The sequence below is a fragment of the Arachis hypogaea genome, chromosome 4 (assembly GCF_003086295.3).
Source record: "Arachis hypogaea cultivar Tifrunner chromosome 4, arahy.Tifrunner.gnm2.J5K5, whole genome shotgun sequence".
NCBI classification, from domain to species: domain Eukaryota; kingdom Viridiplantae; phylum Streptophyta; class Magnoliopsida; order Fabales; family Fabaceae; genus Arachis; species Arachis hypogaea.
In genome coordinates, this window is record NC_092039.1 from 13,804,635 (window position 1) to 13,819,781 (window position 15,147).

The 15,147-nt window shown below is 33.4% G+C and overlaps 2 protein-coding genes and 1 non-coding gene across 3 annotated transcripts; 1 reads left to right on the plus strand and 2 right to left on the minus strand.

Annotated features, from left to right (window-relative positions):
- Positions 1–1,926: 1,926 nt before the first annotated feature.
- Positions 1,927–7,645, plus strand: LOC112796332 (uncharacterized). Its single transcript, XM_025838722.3, has 9 exons — positions 1,927–2,419; positions 2,791–2,972; positions 3,197–3,323; positions 3,566–3,631; positions 3,744–3,815; positions 4,143–4,244; positions 4,326–4,495; positions 4,633–6,277; positions 6,821–7,645. Exons 1-9 carry the CDS (start codon positions 2,027–2,029, stop codon positions 7,349–7,351), a joined length of 3,288 nt encoding a protein of 1,095 aa, XP_025694507.1. The 5' UTR covers positions 1,927–2,026; the 3' UTR covers positions 7,352–7,645.
- Positions 7,646–10,593: 2,948 nt separating this feature from the next.
- On the minus strand, positions 10,594–10,665 carry TRNAT-UGU (transfer RNA threonine (anticodon UGU)). The gene has a single exon. It is a non-coding gene; the product is annotated as a tRNA-Thr (tRNA).
- Positions 10,666–11,827: 1,162 nt separating this feature from the next.
- Positions 11,828–13,805, minus strand: LOC112794213 (probable N-acetyltransferase HLS1). The gene is made up of 3 exons (XM_025836320.3): positions 13,617–13,805; positions 13,201–13,337; positions 11,828–12,764 (listed from the first exon to the last, which is right to left on the minus strand). The coding sequence occupies exons 1-3, from the start codon at positions 13,803–13,805 to the stop codon at positions 11,828–11,830; spliced, it is 1,263 nt and encodes a 420-aa protein (XP_025692105.1).
- Between the last annotated feature and the right edge of the window lie 1,342 nt (positions 13,806–15,147).

Sequence of the window (15,147 nt, forward strand, 5' to 3'; positions counted from 1 at the left end):
TATTACAATAAATTAATTTATATTTAAAATTCTTAATCTTTTTCATGCATTACACTGGTTATATAGATAGATGAAAAAAATTAATAAAAAATTAAGATATCGATTAAAAAAAAATTGATAAATCTTTGATCTTTTAAATTTTTTACAAATACATTTTAACAAAATTTAAATACAAAAAGATTTTTGACTTTTATAAACAAAAAATAATTTTATCTCTTCGTCCATTTGCCTCTCACAAATCATTGAACTTAAATCAACGCTCTACTTTTTAATTTTTTCATTAGAATAAACACGGGCATGCAAATTCTCTAAATAGTATTCATAGTTATATTCTAAATCAGTGAAATTTGAATGTATAGTAGACTTATTACTAGGTCCACCAGTTTGCAAAGAAGACCCATCTTTTTTATCTACACTGAGCCGAATATTTAGTTGTATATTGGATCATTTTTTAGTAATATTTGATCTATTCTTTTTTGGTGCATCCTTTCTTTTTAATGGATCTTTATTGTTCTCTTTCACTTTTTTCTTTGGTACCATCATTTTTTTCTCCATGTAAGCCATATTTCTCTTCTTTTTGGTACGCTTTTCTATTCCACTGCTCTCCTCATTATCACTGTCATCATCATACTCTGGAGGTGGAGATTTGTAAGGTTCATCCTAGGTGCTCTCATAGCTGTTATCAAAGAATGATGCCATCAGATTATCGCAGATGTCATCAAGTTCTGTACAATTAACATTTTCAATTTCTTTCATTCCGCTTCTTTGTTGGCCAAGTCTTTACATTCCTAGTTTATGCATTTTCGACTCCTGCTTTCTCTATATACTCAAGTTCATTGATAAGATGATCAAAATAAATGTAAAATTCATATTTTTTTATTTTTTAATCAAATTGTCACACAATTTACGAATCTCATTATCCCCTATTATGAAGTTCAGATTCAATATCACTCGCTGTAACATCAAACTAATATATTGTCTTGTAGCTAGGATATCCTAAATTCTCAAACAACTTTACCAAATCATCAAAGTTGATAAAATCTATGTCTATTTCTAAAAATTTTTTTACTTTTTCATTCACATAAACAAGATTCCTATCACCATTCCTTACAAAAATTTTTCCATAATGAAAAACAGGAATTACAAATCTTTCAGCCATCTAAATTGTTTTAACAAAAATCAAATCAAATCACAAACTTCAAAATTCCAAAAACCTTTGATATGAGTAGACAATAACTATTCTCAACAAAACTCAAACATAAAGCAAAGTAGAGAACTTAATAGACATTTATATTCATCGCACCTTACACTATATGAAACCCTAACGCAAAAAAAATAAAAAGGTTAGGAATTTGCTTATCTTGCTTGATGACTGAACTACTACAACAACCAGTTTTATTTCTCCTACTCCACCTTTTTCGATGGCACTTCATTTTCGTTTTAGAGAGAAAGAAACTCTGATTTTTGTGAAGAGTTTAAGGCAATATATGGTAATTTATATTTTTCGAAAGAGTTTTTAATAAAAAATTTAAAATTTACAAAACAACATCGTTTGTTGTTACTAGGGATCTTTTTATCATACAAATTTTAGCCTCCTTTCAATGTGGTATCATAACGAACACTTAAACACTGTTATAATTACGTCAATCAATTATATTTGATTTGTGAGAAGTAAATAAACGAAAGAATTCGTTTATAAAAATCAAAAAATTTTTTGTATTTAAATTTCATCAGAAATATATTTGTTAAAAACTTAAAAAATCAAGACTTATTTATCATTTTTGCTATGTATAATGATACGCAATCATACTTAATTTTATGACAAATATTTACAAATAATTTTTCAACAACATGCAGGGGAAAAAACGAAAAATTAAAAATTAAAAATGTAAAAATAAGAGTTAAAAAAAGCAGTTAGGGTTTAACACTTTACACTGAGTGACTTGTAAGGGTTTTGGGCAAGAAAGATATTTTGTTGAAGAAAATGGAGGAAAGGAACCAACTTAGCTACTAACACAAAACGCAAATGGAAGCTTTCGATGACGATGACGATTTCGGAGAACTCTATGCTGACGTGGAACTTCCACCTCTCGCTCCAACCACAGACCTCTTCATTCAGCAGCAGCAGCAGCAGCAGCAACAGCGACAGCAACCGCCCAATTCTAACGGTAACGGTGACGGCGGTTGCGTTGCCTTGAGTGACAGTGACGACGACGACGGATTGAACATTGTCTTGAACGACGACGAAGGCGTTTGCAACGGTCTTCCACCTGTTGCTCGTTCTGATGACGTGGATGATGATTGCGGTGGTGAAGGTGGCGGCGATGGTGGTGGTGGTGAGCGATTGGAGGATAGGTCCGAATTTCTGAGTAAGAATGGGGTCAGAGGTGGATACGGTTCCTTGTTTTTTCGTCGTAAGGTTCGTTCTTCAATCCTCTATACATGTTTGAAAGTTGTTAATTTTGATGGTTTGTTTGTCATTTCGTTCCAAGTTCGGAAGCTGAATTGCTGTTACTTTATGATAATTTTGTGTTGAATTGGATTGGATACGGTAATGAATAAGCATTTTCTTTTATTTAAAACACATAGATTCGATTAATAATGGAGTCATTGATTTTCATTTTTCATTATTTTCTAATATGTTATTTTCAATTGAAGTCCTACTTTTTTCTTTTTCTGTCAAATTTTTTCTATTTTGGTCTTGTGGCAGTATTTTTGAAAATGAGAAGTGGATAATTTGATGTTTCTAATAGATTTTGGTTTGTTGTGTATTGTGTCTGTGCTTTGTAGTATACAAGGAATCAAGGATTGATATCGCTGGGGATCGGTTCTTCCTTGAGCAAAAGCTGGCGGAATGGCGATACATGTTTGCAGAACCTTCCATCAAGTTCCTCTCATGTTACTCGAATTTGCGCCACACCAAATCCTAAGGGGGTTCAATATGGATATGGATCGGTTCTACCTTGGTACTGGTCAGTGTATTATGCATTTTGACATGTAGTTCATGCGCGCCTCAATTAATTCTGTAGCATTTTTTATGGCGTTTTAATTGCTTTGGTATACGAAATTTGTAGCAAGTAAGCTTATTGTCATAGATTTATGTGATTCTTTGAGCACAGAGTGATATTAGGTATGTTGGACATAGTGAGCTTTCACATATATTATCTACTGTCCTGAATTCTCTCATCCACTGCAGGAGTATATTCGATGTGAACATTGAGATGTTTCCAGAGAAATCGTGGAGGGTTCCCGGAGCTGACATAACAGATTATTTCAACTTTGGTTTTAATGAGAATACATGGAAGCTATATTGTGCTTCATTGGTGCGTATATTACTATATTACTGTGCGAAAATGTTACCTTATAGTTTTTATGTGATGCTGCATACTTGCCTTTAATTCTCATATTTTATCCATTTCTATAGCTCGCAATACTGAAGCTACTTGATTTTGGTACTACTCTTTAGGTTGTTTGTTTAATGTTTTAGTATTGCTATCATTGACATTTAACCCAGAGGATCTAATGAAACTTAGCTGACCATAACCTAAACTTAAACTGCATGCAGGAGCAACTTTGGCAAACAACTATGGGAACAGGTATTTCTGGTGATGAATCTTTAAAGCTGACTCAGGTGTGTAAGTCTGATGTACTTGTTGTGAAAGAACAATAAAAAATTTGGGTTATAATTTAAGCTTTCATGGTAATTTCTTTTGTACTTTCTTGCTGACTACAACATATTTCAGGAAGCCATGAGTCAGCAAATTGATGAAGTTGTGTCTGGGAGTGCACTTTCCCCTTCATCCGAATTTGAATTGGTATGCTTGTGATAATTACTTGGCCATTATTAGAATTTTAAGGTTATTCAGGTGATAGGAGCCATGTATGAGGTGTCTTGTGTTGTACTACACAGTCTGCACTAGTGCATTATTAACATAAAGAGGAGCATTGGGTCAATGGTTTGAAAAGCATCTCCCTATTCCGATGCAGAGCTTCTTTTCCAGTTTTCCTCCCATTTTTATCTATTCTCTATAACTTAAGATTTTAAACAGCTGCACTTATATTTATGCCACGATATTAGTTTCAAGTTATTTTTTCAATATATGAAGCTGGACGTTGGTACTGATTAACATTTGGTAACTCAGCCAAAAGGCAGAGCAATTCAGGTTGAGGATAATATGATTGAACGCAAACCATCAATGGATGTAAAGCGCCCACGCAATCAGGATTCTGATGTCATTATACAGGTGAGGTCTCACTAAGTTTACTACAATTCTTTTGCTCTAACTGTCTCGTGTCTTTGTAGTAATTATGTTTGGTTTGAGCAGATCAAGGTGCATGAGTCCTCTGATGATTGCTCCCGTTCTGGGAATAGCACTGTAATGGATGCATCATTAGAAGGGGAACCTGCTCTAGTTGATAACAAAATTCTCACTTCTGGTGAACTCGATGTGTCTGAGGATCAGTTGGAAGCTGTGAAAAAATCAGTTCAAGAAAGGTGTGCTATTTATTTGATATTAGATCTGACTGATGATTCCATTAAAGTTCCTTGTGATTACTTGAAGTCGCAATATTTAGTGAATTGGACTTGTTGTATCAGCTTCACTAATCTTACCTGGACTATGACTTTCACAGAACTGGGCTGATTCCTGAAGTAGATGAACATGAACTTCAGGATGAAGTAGACAAACATTCAAATGATGCTGCACAAGTTCCAGGGGGAGAAATGAAATCCGAGCAAGGCATTGCCATAGACACATATAATGCTGATCCATGCTGGATTGAATCAGAATTGTCACTTGGTGATCAAGAGCTCAGTCTGACTTCCTATACTGATAGCGATTCTGAGGCAACAGAAAATAGTGTGCATGTTGATAATGAGAAAAGTCATATCCCTTTGAGAAGGCAATCAGTGAATTCTGACATTAGCTTGAAGAACTCCTTGCCAGTTCATCGTAAGAACTCAAAAGGCAACAATTTGGACAGAAGACCACCAAATGTAACTTACTATTCAAGAAATAAACGCCCATTTCAAAAGGAATGCAGGCGTCAAAATGGTAGACAGTGGCGTGGTTCTAGTCTGAATTATCCCATCGAATATGATAATGATTCTTCCTCTATCCCCAGTTATAGTGCAAGGGATCTGTCTCTGTTTGGAAATCAATTTATTGATTATGACATTTGTAAAGAACGAGCGCCAGGTTTTGCTAGTCGTAAAAGAAGATATGACAGGGAAACAAAACAATCCTTCTATTATGGCAGAGAAAAGGTTAACAACAACCTTCTTCAAACTCTGCACACTAAATATTCATATCGGGATGATCGAGAAATCTTTCGGGAGAAGACAAACCAATATGACAGAAAATATGAAAATGAGAGGGATTATTTTTTTGAATCGAGATCTCCTATGGCAGATGATGAAGGAAGAGAGAGAAAATGGCATGATGCTGATTTGGAGTACTATGCTGATGACCCAAGTCCTCACTCTTGTTGGGAGTTAAGGCAGTTTCCTCGAAAACATTCATCCTTTCCTGATGAGGAGAGAGGTGCTCATAGAAGAAGAATGAATGACCGTTTTGGAGACAGATACTACAGTGATGATCTTGATGAATATGAGTTAGAGTTTCTAAACACAAGCTATAGAATATCTCCATATTCTGAGAGAAATATGGAATCTTTAAATAATAGACATGAAGAGTCGTTCTCAGATATTGATATAGATCCTAGAAGATCTGCTCGAAGGGATAGACATTGTGACAGACCTTTAGATTTGGATAACTTGTGGCCTGGGAAAAGGGAAGATTACTCTCAGAAATACAAACATCATCAGATTTCGAAAAAAAGAAGGGAATGTAGACAATCATATGCAACTTCCATGCGAAACTATGCATATGGCACTAGAGTAACTGAAAAATTGGAGGTTTCTAGAAGATATGAACATGCTAGAAACAACAGAGGGTCTTATGGTTATACTGATGCTGTTGAGGATGAAGATTTCATGATTGACCCAGCAGAAGAGTATCAGTGTTACAGGTCCCCTTCTGAGGTCCTTAATTGGATTGAAGATGAAAATACTTTTAAGCATCATGAAATTCATACAACCTCTTTGCATGCTAAGGTGCAATTGGGTGGTATAGAATTTCAGCAGCATCAACTAAATATGCCGAGAAGTAGTGAGAATTGTTTAAATGGTAGATCTAAAATCATGGACAGGGGTAAATGTTGGCAAGCCGTGCCCAGATATAGGAAATCAGTACATCTTGTTAGTGAGGAAGGAAAGGTAAAGTTGGGGAAATTATGGTCAAGGATCTGTACTAAACATCTGTTGGGCTCATTTTCTTTTCCAAACTTGATTGGTTCAATGCTTACTATACTACTGTCTTCACTCTTTTGCTTATTTACTGTGTTATGTTAATTCTTTACTACTATTTTTCTTGTTATTGTTTTATGATTTGAACTTATTCCCTATCATAATGTTGTGGTTGAGTTCCTAGAAATCATTATTAGTCTCTTCCAAAGAAGATTAGTCGTTACAAGCACGTGAACAGGGATTGAACCCTTATCTCAAACTCGCAAGGACTAAGCCTATGATTGCTTGGGTGGTTAATACCCTTACTTATATGCTGTCACTTTAGGGTTCTGTTACTTTAATCTGCTACTGAAATTTATCACACCGTATTTATTTGATATATTATACCGCATGTGTCCAAAATTATCATCATCATCATCTTTCTTACTGTTATTATTGGTTAGAGAATTGATATTCTCAAGGTGTATGGTTTGATTATAAATTTGTGATGTGGACTCATGATTGATTCTGCAGTCTCTCTCAAGTTCCAGAGTCTCACACAAGGATATGCTTGAATCAGTGAACCAGGGAATGGCTAAGAAGCGGAGAGCTTTGGTGGGTTCTGAAGAATTTCGTCACAGGACCATCAAACTGAGCACCTCAAAATGTGAGAGCAACCACAGAAACAAGAAATCACTTCAGAACATTCCGGACAAAGGGCACAAGGACTGCTCGGACATTGAGGAGGGTCAGATTGTAATGGAAGAACCATGCTTAGAGGCTTCTACATCCAGAAGAGATGTTTCTGAAGTTGCGGCACTCACTGAAACTGCGAGGAAGGGACGGTCAAAAAATGAAAATAATGCTGTCCATCTAATAGGTGGTTATGACAGCCAAAGGATTCTTGATACATTGGCGAAGATGGAGAAGCGCAGGGAGCGGTTTAAGCAGCCAATCTCTACCAAAGCAGAAGAGAGTTCAGTTATCAACAATGACTCGGCAATCGATACAGGTGAAATGAAGCAACATAGGCCGGCTCGAAAGAGGAGCTGGCTTGGCAGTTAATTCTTACATTTTTTCTGAGGCTTTTTGAGTCTTTCCTTCAAGATTTGATGAAGGTGAGAGACAGCTACTATGAGGGAACTTTGATAATTCACAGAAGCTCAGGTCTAGATTTTTTTATTCCTTGACAAAATTGAGATTGCAAACGTTATTGTCTTGCTTTGGAATAAGGCCTGATTGGCCTATAGTCTTGTTTATTTGTTTTTTGAGCACTGTATTGTGATTGTGAAGATTAAGATTGTAAATCACCAACCCTGACATTTATAATGTAATCAAATTCCAGTTTTGGACGTTCCAGATTTTGTGATAGTATATACTCTGGCTACATGCTAAGATAGTATGCTGTAAGGGTAACGTGGTTGGGCTTTGGCTTTTTTTTAGTGGCTGGAAATAACATAAAGAAAAAGGACCTATAAGAAAGAGTAGGACTTTCTCTAATAATAATATCTAAACTATTAGGGGGCAGCAACCACTCCAAGTACACCTACTTGTTAAAAGCAGCAGTCTTAGCCATTAAATCAGCCACCCTATTTGCTGTGCTGAATGAGTACTACCGTAATTGTCCAATTACGTTAGAGCATATCTTTAATTTTATCAAGCAGATCAAAGTCAGTCTTAATCATGTTGGTTGTGTCTCGTGAAACAAGAAGAAACGCATCAAGATTATCAGTTTCACATATGACCTCTTTGCACTCGCAATCCCAAGGCATAACAAGCTCTCTCCAAATAGCATGAATCTCACAATAGAGAACACTAGAAAGAGGCATAAAAACGCTTGCATCGCAGTTCACTTTATAAACATTCATCGGAGGTGGTTCCCAGTTATATTGCAAAGAGGAAGGAGTAATATGTTTTTGGGTGGTAATGACATTGGAGAAATCTCGAGCAGCATGTTTAGCCAAGTGAACAATTTTCTCCCTACTCTATGGATCATCTTGATGGAAGATATCATTGTTCCTATCTCTCCAAATCCACCAAAAGGCCGCTGCAAAGAGGAACTCATTTTTGTTGAGGTTAGACTGAATCCAAGACACAAAATCCAAACCAGAATCTACAGTGGTCATTCCCAAGTTTAAGCTAATCCAAATCTGACGAGCTTTTTGGCAAGTCCTAAAGCAATATTCAATATCCTCTAGAACAAGATAACATCTCTGACAAAAATCAGAAGTAGCAAGACCTCTTTGAAACCGGTAGCTAGCTGTGGGAACTCTGTTGTTGAGGCAAAGGCAGAACAAACACTTTATCTTCTCCGATATTCTCAAGCGCCAAAGCCAAAGCCAATTTTCATTATCATTCAAGCCAAATTTCTTTTCAATAGCCACTCATACCCGCTTTTAGTCGAGTAGGTGAGAGTATTTGAGTTTGTCCAAAACTAACCTGTTTTATCTCCTGCTTGCTTGATAGGATCAAAGAGCATCAAATCAACTTTAATTTCTTCCGGAATCATTATGCAAAGCATATCCCACCGCTAATGTCCATGGTGCCAGACATCTTCTAGCTTCAAGAGAGAATCAGAAATGTGCACAAAAGGAACCAAAGGAGCTAGCATTCCAGATGGTCACCAAGCATGATACCAAAAGGATTGAGACATCCTGCCTATACACCATTCAAAACCATCACGAAATTTTTCGATTGTATTATAAATTGCTTGCCAAGTGCTTGAAACATTATTAGAAAAATTGGATGAAAAGCAAGAACCCCTAGATAAATATTTTGCCAACATAATCCTTACCCAAAGCTTATCTTTATTATCCAGTAATTGCCAAATAAATTTTTCCAATAAATCAAAATTCACACATTGAGTATCTCTAATTCCTAAACCTCCATATTTTCTTGGAGTGACAACTTTGCTCCACTTGACCAAGTTTAAGCAACGCTCCCCCACCTTTCCCTTCCACAAGAATTGTCTAAGCATAGAATTAATCTTTTGACAAATCGAAGTAGGAAAAAGAGTCACTTGCATCTGGTAAATAGGTAGAGAAGAAGCAATAGATTTAATTAAGCAAAGCCTGCCTGCTCTGTTAAGGAGTCGACCTTTCCAACTAGCCAGCCTATTCTTGATCTTCTCAAAGAGTTCGAAAAAACAGACCTAGCAACTCGAGGATGATTAAGGTTCACCCCAAGTATTTGCCTAGGTCACTAGCAAAAGGAATATGAGAAACACCAGACAACATTTCCTTCCTTCTATTAGAGATTTTTCTAAAACAAATAGCTTTGGATTTTTCAATGTTAACCTTCATACCTAAAGCTTTGCAGAACAACTCCAAGGTGTGTACGACATTATTCTGAACTTGATTTTTCTCCACTTTATAAAAAAGGAGGAGGTCATCGACAAATATCAAGTGAGAAACTCTAGATCCTCCTCTAAAAACAGCCATACCATCCCAAATACTCTCGTCAACTTGTTTGAAAATGAAGCACGCCAATCTCTCCATTCACAAAACAAATAAATAAGGAGAAATTGGATCTCCTTGTCTGAGTCCTCTGCGAGGTTGGAAACTATCCAATCTATTCCCATTCTAGAGGATGGAAAGATTTGAGATTTGAACACAATTCATTATAATCCGAATAATTAGAGAAGGAAAGTCAAAAAATTGGACTTTGGCCTTTAGTACAGATTGGTGGTAACTTCAGGATAATAAAGTGAAAATTTAATTATTCTTGAATCAAAGTTGTGGGGTTTTCACATAATAGAATATATAAATTTAATAATAATTACTTAATTAGTTTTTTACTTTATTATTTTACAAATTTTTTCATTTTAGTGGATTTCTATTTCATAATAGATTCTCTCAATCTAAAGATTATATATGCTTTTTATCATGTCTTGGTTTTTAGGTTTTACCATTGATTCAGAAGGTGGGATCAAATGAGATTCACAAAAATGTTTAATGAACGGTGAAAATATATAAACATATAATATAATTCATTCTCCTTGTTAGACGATCTCTAAGTTAAAATTAGTGTCCAATATTTAAATTTTGCTCCAAGAATTCTTAAGAACCGACTTTTAAATGAGAATAAAACAGACCCAATACTACTAATTTGCATCCAATTTCAGTTCCATATTTTTGGAGAGAAAATACTTGCAATGAGAAAAAAATATTGGTGAGGGTCAATATAGTAATGGCATGTTTATGAGTCCAGCTTTTATATTATCAAGTATCAACTTTAGGATTTGTGAATATTTCAGTTGTTAGACTAAAATGAGCAACGTAATATGGAAGAAAAGTAATTTAAAAAATTGCCCCCATGCAGGATCGAACTACAGACCTTCAGTTTACAAGACTGACGCTCTACCACTGAGCTATAGGGGCTTTTCTGATTTAATCATGTTACATTGTTTTATACATTAAAGAGATAAAAATTTTCAAAATATTTCTTCAATAAGAGGAAAAATATTAGCATTTTAAATTTTTATATTTTAAAGAAAACATTTCTAATTTAGTTTTATTAAGGGCACTTTTTTTAAATGTTTAAAATAGAAAAAAATTATTGAAAATAAAAAAAGTTGATGATTGAGTTGTAACTACATTGTGTCATACAACAACGACGTTGTGGTCATAACGTCATGATAACCAGAGACGAAAATTTTGACATCACTACATACAAGCTGTTTCTGTGTGTGTTTTCACATATATTGACTTGATTGATTCAATTGATTTGAAACATCTTCGTGGCAGCATATATACAGTCAATAGGGCATAACTAAGTCTAAGGTATGGTTTATTGGTACATCTATTTTCAGCAATGATATTTTCATGTTATGAATTATTCAATGATATTAATGTATTTAAATTAAATATATAGATTATATTTAGATATGTTAATGCAAAGATATATAAAATGTCACAATAACAAATAAGAATATTCATTGATACATTCTTAATCCAATATATTTGGATATATTAAAACAATAACTAACTTTTTTCGGTCGATAATTAATCAATAATATTTTTTTCTTTAAATTTATCTTTCCTCTTCTTAGTTTTTGTTTATTCATTATTTTGTAGGATTAAAGAAAAGAGCAATGCTAGGGGCCAGCAACATTTATGATTGGTAGCCATCAACTAGCCATCAATGATGATTTGATGGTGTGAGATTGGTGTGAGATTTCATCTAATGGCTCACCTTTTTCTGCCGATTATATGCTGGCCAAAATACAATAAAATTGCTGGCCCCTAGACTTTTTCTAAAGGAAATTAATTTCTTAACAAAATCGTGATTAGAAAATGATAATGACATATAAATTAAGAAGAAATAAATAGAGAAATAGGAAAACAATAAATTAAAAAGGCAGTAAATTAAAGATTTTAACCATCAATGTAATTTTTTTAGTTAAGCTAGCTACTAACAACTTAGATCATAATTGATAAGAGAGATCATGAAGCTAAGATATAGAAGTTAAACCAATCTAATTTATTAGGTCAATTTAATAGTAGCTAGGCTTGAAATTGAAAGGGAAATACATACATAGCTCTAAAATTCTCTAGGATCAACAAAAACATTATTCCCTACATATCTCTTCATAGCCATTTCTTCATCCTTTCCATTGTTATGTCCAATTGATGAGAGTCTTTTTGTGTACCAAAGATCATCAATGCAAGACATAGAATCTGTCTGAGGAACATAATTTGCAAGTGGATCACCAAGCCCTAACTCAGTGATAACCACTCTACAATCTTTCATGCTTTCTCCCAACCTTGATGTGAACCTCCATATGAATTCCATGAGATTTCCAAGGTTATTTCCTTCTCCATGGAGCCCATATAGGAAGAGAAATCCAAAGGGTCTACTCAGTGATTCACTCACTAGAATTCTAAGACATGGGAAAATAATCTTCTCTCTTGCATGTTTCAGTGTTGTGTGAAGAAACCTTAGTGGATGATGATGAGAAGACTTCTTGATTTGAAGCTTATAAGATTCACAAGTATTCCATATGCTAAAAATTACCCATGATGATGATGTTGATCCAATTAGGGTTTGATTATTATTGGTTGTAATAAAATCTTCATTATTATCTACCATGTTTTGCAATTTGATGCAACCCTCATCTTTGTAATAACATACCCATGTTCCAAGACTTAGTTTCTCCTTGAGGATAGTGTCTATGTCCAATGGATACAATTCTTTGGTTTTCAAGATTCTTTTGTACAAGGAAATTGCTTGATCTATGTTCACCTTCTCTATTTTAATATCCCTTTCAGAAATATGCTTTGTTGGTAGGCATGTGCTAGTGCTAGTTGGATGAACAAAAATGACAAGTGAGCTGAGACTCACATAGTTGCACTTAAGAGCAAATAGGGCTTTGGATGCTTCATTGTTCTTCTCTGTTGCTAGGTATGAATACTCAGCTCCATTTCTCACCATCCATTCTTCAAGTGAGGTAACAAGTTTTAATGCAACCCCTTTTCTCCTGCATATTTGAATGATAATTTACATAATTTTTTACCAACATGCACTATGACCTAATATATATATTGTTGTTCAAGATATTTGTTTGGTTAAAGTTATTAAATAAATATATTGAAAATCTAAGGATGTATTTGATTTATGTTTTTAGTTTTATTTTTATTTTTAGTATTTTTTGCTTTTTGAATTTTGTAAAAAAAATTATAAAAACAATAAAATTATATATTTTTACCTTCTATTTTCTCTTTTTTTTTTAGCAAAATTTTAAAAATAAAAAAGACTGAAAATAAAAATAAAAAAAACGCAAACCAAAAACATCCCAAATTTCTTATTTTTCATTGAAAAGTTTTTATATTAATAAGTTTAATAAGGGTTTTTAGCTAAATTGTTAAATTTATCGGATTAAAACTAAAGAAAGTGGATGTTAATTATATTATTACCTGTAAGTAGGAGAGACTCTAAGGCCTATGATGCAACCCATCTTCAAGAGTGAACCAGGAGGAGTAGTAGTCCCAACATTCTTAATGCATTCCCTAACTACCCCTACAATCTCCTTGCTTTCAAGAAGTTCAGCTACCTGCATTTATAATAATTATTTATGAAGCAAATAATAAATAGTTTAGTCTAGTATACTTCAATCACGTGATATAAAATAATGCTTTGTAAACATAGGATATATAGGTTTTTTACCCTACTTTTAACTATATATATAAAATAGATTACAAAGTATGGAACATAGATAATGTAAACTTTGATTAAGGGGTAGAAGAAAAATTTTGATTTTAATTTGGACAATAAATCAGCAGCGGAATTACATTAATTAAATGATGAAAAGATATTAGGTACATACACATACCAATATAACACGGATGGGGTAGAACCTAATCCTAGACAAAGGGTCACCCATCATGTTAGTGAAAATGGAGACCCCTTTTTTGGTCCCTATCTCACAGTTCCTTTCAAGCTTCTCCACCACCTTGACATCCCTTTCTTTATCAAATTCCCTAACAATAAGAAACTTGCACTCGGTAGTGCTGTTAACCATTTTTTCCTCTATTGGCTAAATGATGTAAAATAGGGTGTGCTAATCTATAAGGAGGTGAAGGAAAAGACTTTCTATTATGAGAGTTAGGTCTTTCTTGATTTGGATCTCACTCAAGTCTCAACGAATTCTCATTAAGTGCCATCATTGGTTCATTGCTTTTAATATTAACAGGGACATCATAAAATAAATAGGATATTTTTAAAAAAAAAAAAAGAGATCGAATTAACTTTTAATGAGGAGGAAAGTATCGTTTTTGTCCCCACGTTTGAGGTATTAAATCGTTCTATTTGAATCCCTAACATTTATAAAAGTGATTCAATGTTATCCTGACATCAATTATATTAATAAATCAGATTATATTTTTCAATTATTCTCACTTGGATGTATTCATTCTCAATTATGTCTTGTTTAGATATGTTCGATTTTAATATTGTACCCACTATTTATGTTTAGGTTCAATTATGTCTCTAGAAAAGTCAATTATGTAAATGTTGCAGGAATTAGTTTCAACTTTTGATGAGTTATTTTTTGGAGTGAATCATCGGTTCTAATTTAGGCATTTGTATTATAATTTCAAGAAGAGATTTTTAAAACTCAAACTAAAGCTCATGATATATAATTGATGACAAGATAACATTGAATCATCCTTACAAACGTTTGTGATATAAATAGAACGATTTAAATATTAAAGATACAAATAGGACTTATTCTAAACATTTGAGAGAAAAATAATATTTTATTCTTTAATTAATTAATACTAACTAATTTTTTATTGTAAAATTATTTTTTTAATTCTATCTTTTAGAAGGTTATTTTAGAGTTTATAGAATTAGGATTTAAAATTTAGAGTTTATAATTTAAGATTTAAAATTTAAGGTACAAAACTAATTTTAAAAAGTTGATAAATGTTGGATTAAAAAGTTAGCTCTCTAGTTAAATTCTATAGTTTTGTCTAATTTAATTTAATTTATTTTTTTGGCAGTGTTTTGTCTAACGGTCACTACAATGCAAGAGTATGCATTTTAAAGAAAGAAAAATTATGTCCCCCCCCCCCCCCCCCTAATTTGTCTTATTCTTTTGCTAATGTATTTGTAATCTGATATGGTTTGGTTTGCTTATCATCACTGGAGCTAATAATGACTTTTATAGCTTATATATGTTTTATTGACAATTTGGCATCACTGCTATTTTATTAAATAAAAATATAATGGAACTGAAATCAGTTTATTTTCTGTTGTTTATAAAATTATTTAAGGTCTACAAATTTTAAAGATGTATCAATAAGGTAATTAGTCTTATTTAAACTACATTTTTAAAAAATAGATTTATTTTTGATAATATT

Bases quoted from the DNA above. Each gene is read 5' to 3' on its own strand.
- LOC112796332 (XM_025838722.3), top strand. From the start codon at position 2,027: ATGGAAGCTTTCGATGACGATGACGATTTCGGAGAACTCTATGCTGAC. The intron at 3,324-3,565 runs GTGCGTATATTA...AACTGCATGCAG, and splicing joins AGCTATATTGTGCTTCATTG to GAGCAACTTTGGCAAACAAC. The intron at 6,278-6,820 runs GTAAAGTTGGGG...TTGATTCTGCAG, and splicing joins TTGTTAGTGAGGAAGGAAAG to TCTCTCTCAAGTTCCAGAGT.
- LOC112794213 (XM_025836320.3), bottom strand. From the start codon at position 13,805: ATGGTTAACAGCACTACCGAGTGCAAGTTTCTTATTGTTAGGGAATTT. The intron at 13,338-13,616 runs GTATGTGTATGT...TTATAAATGCAG, and splicing joins ACCCCATCCGTGTTATATTG to GTAGCTGAACTTCTTGAAAG. The intron at 12,765-13,200 runs GTAATAATATAA...TCAAATATGCAG, and splicing joins AGAGTCTCTCCTACTTACAG to GAGAAAAGGGGTTGCATTAA.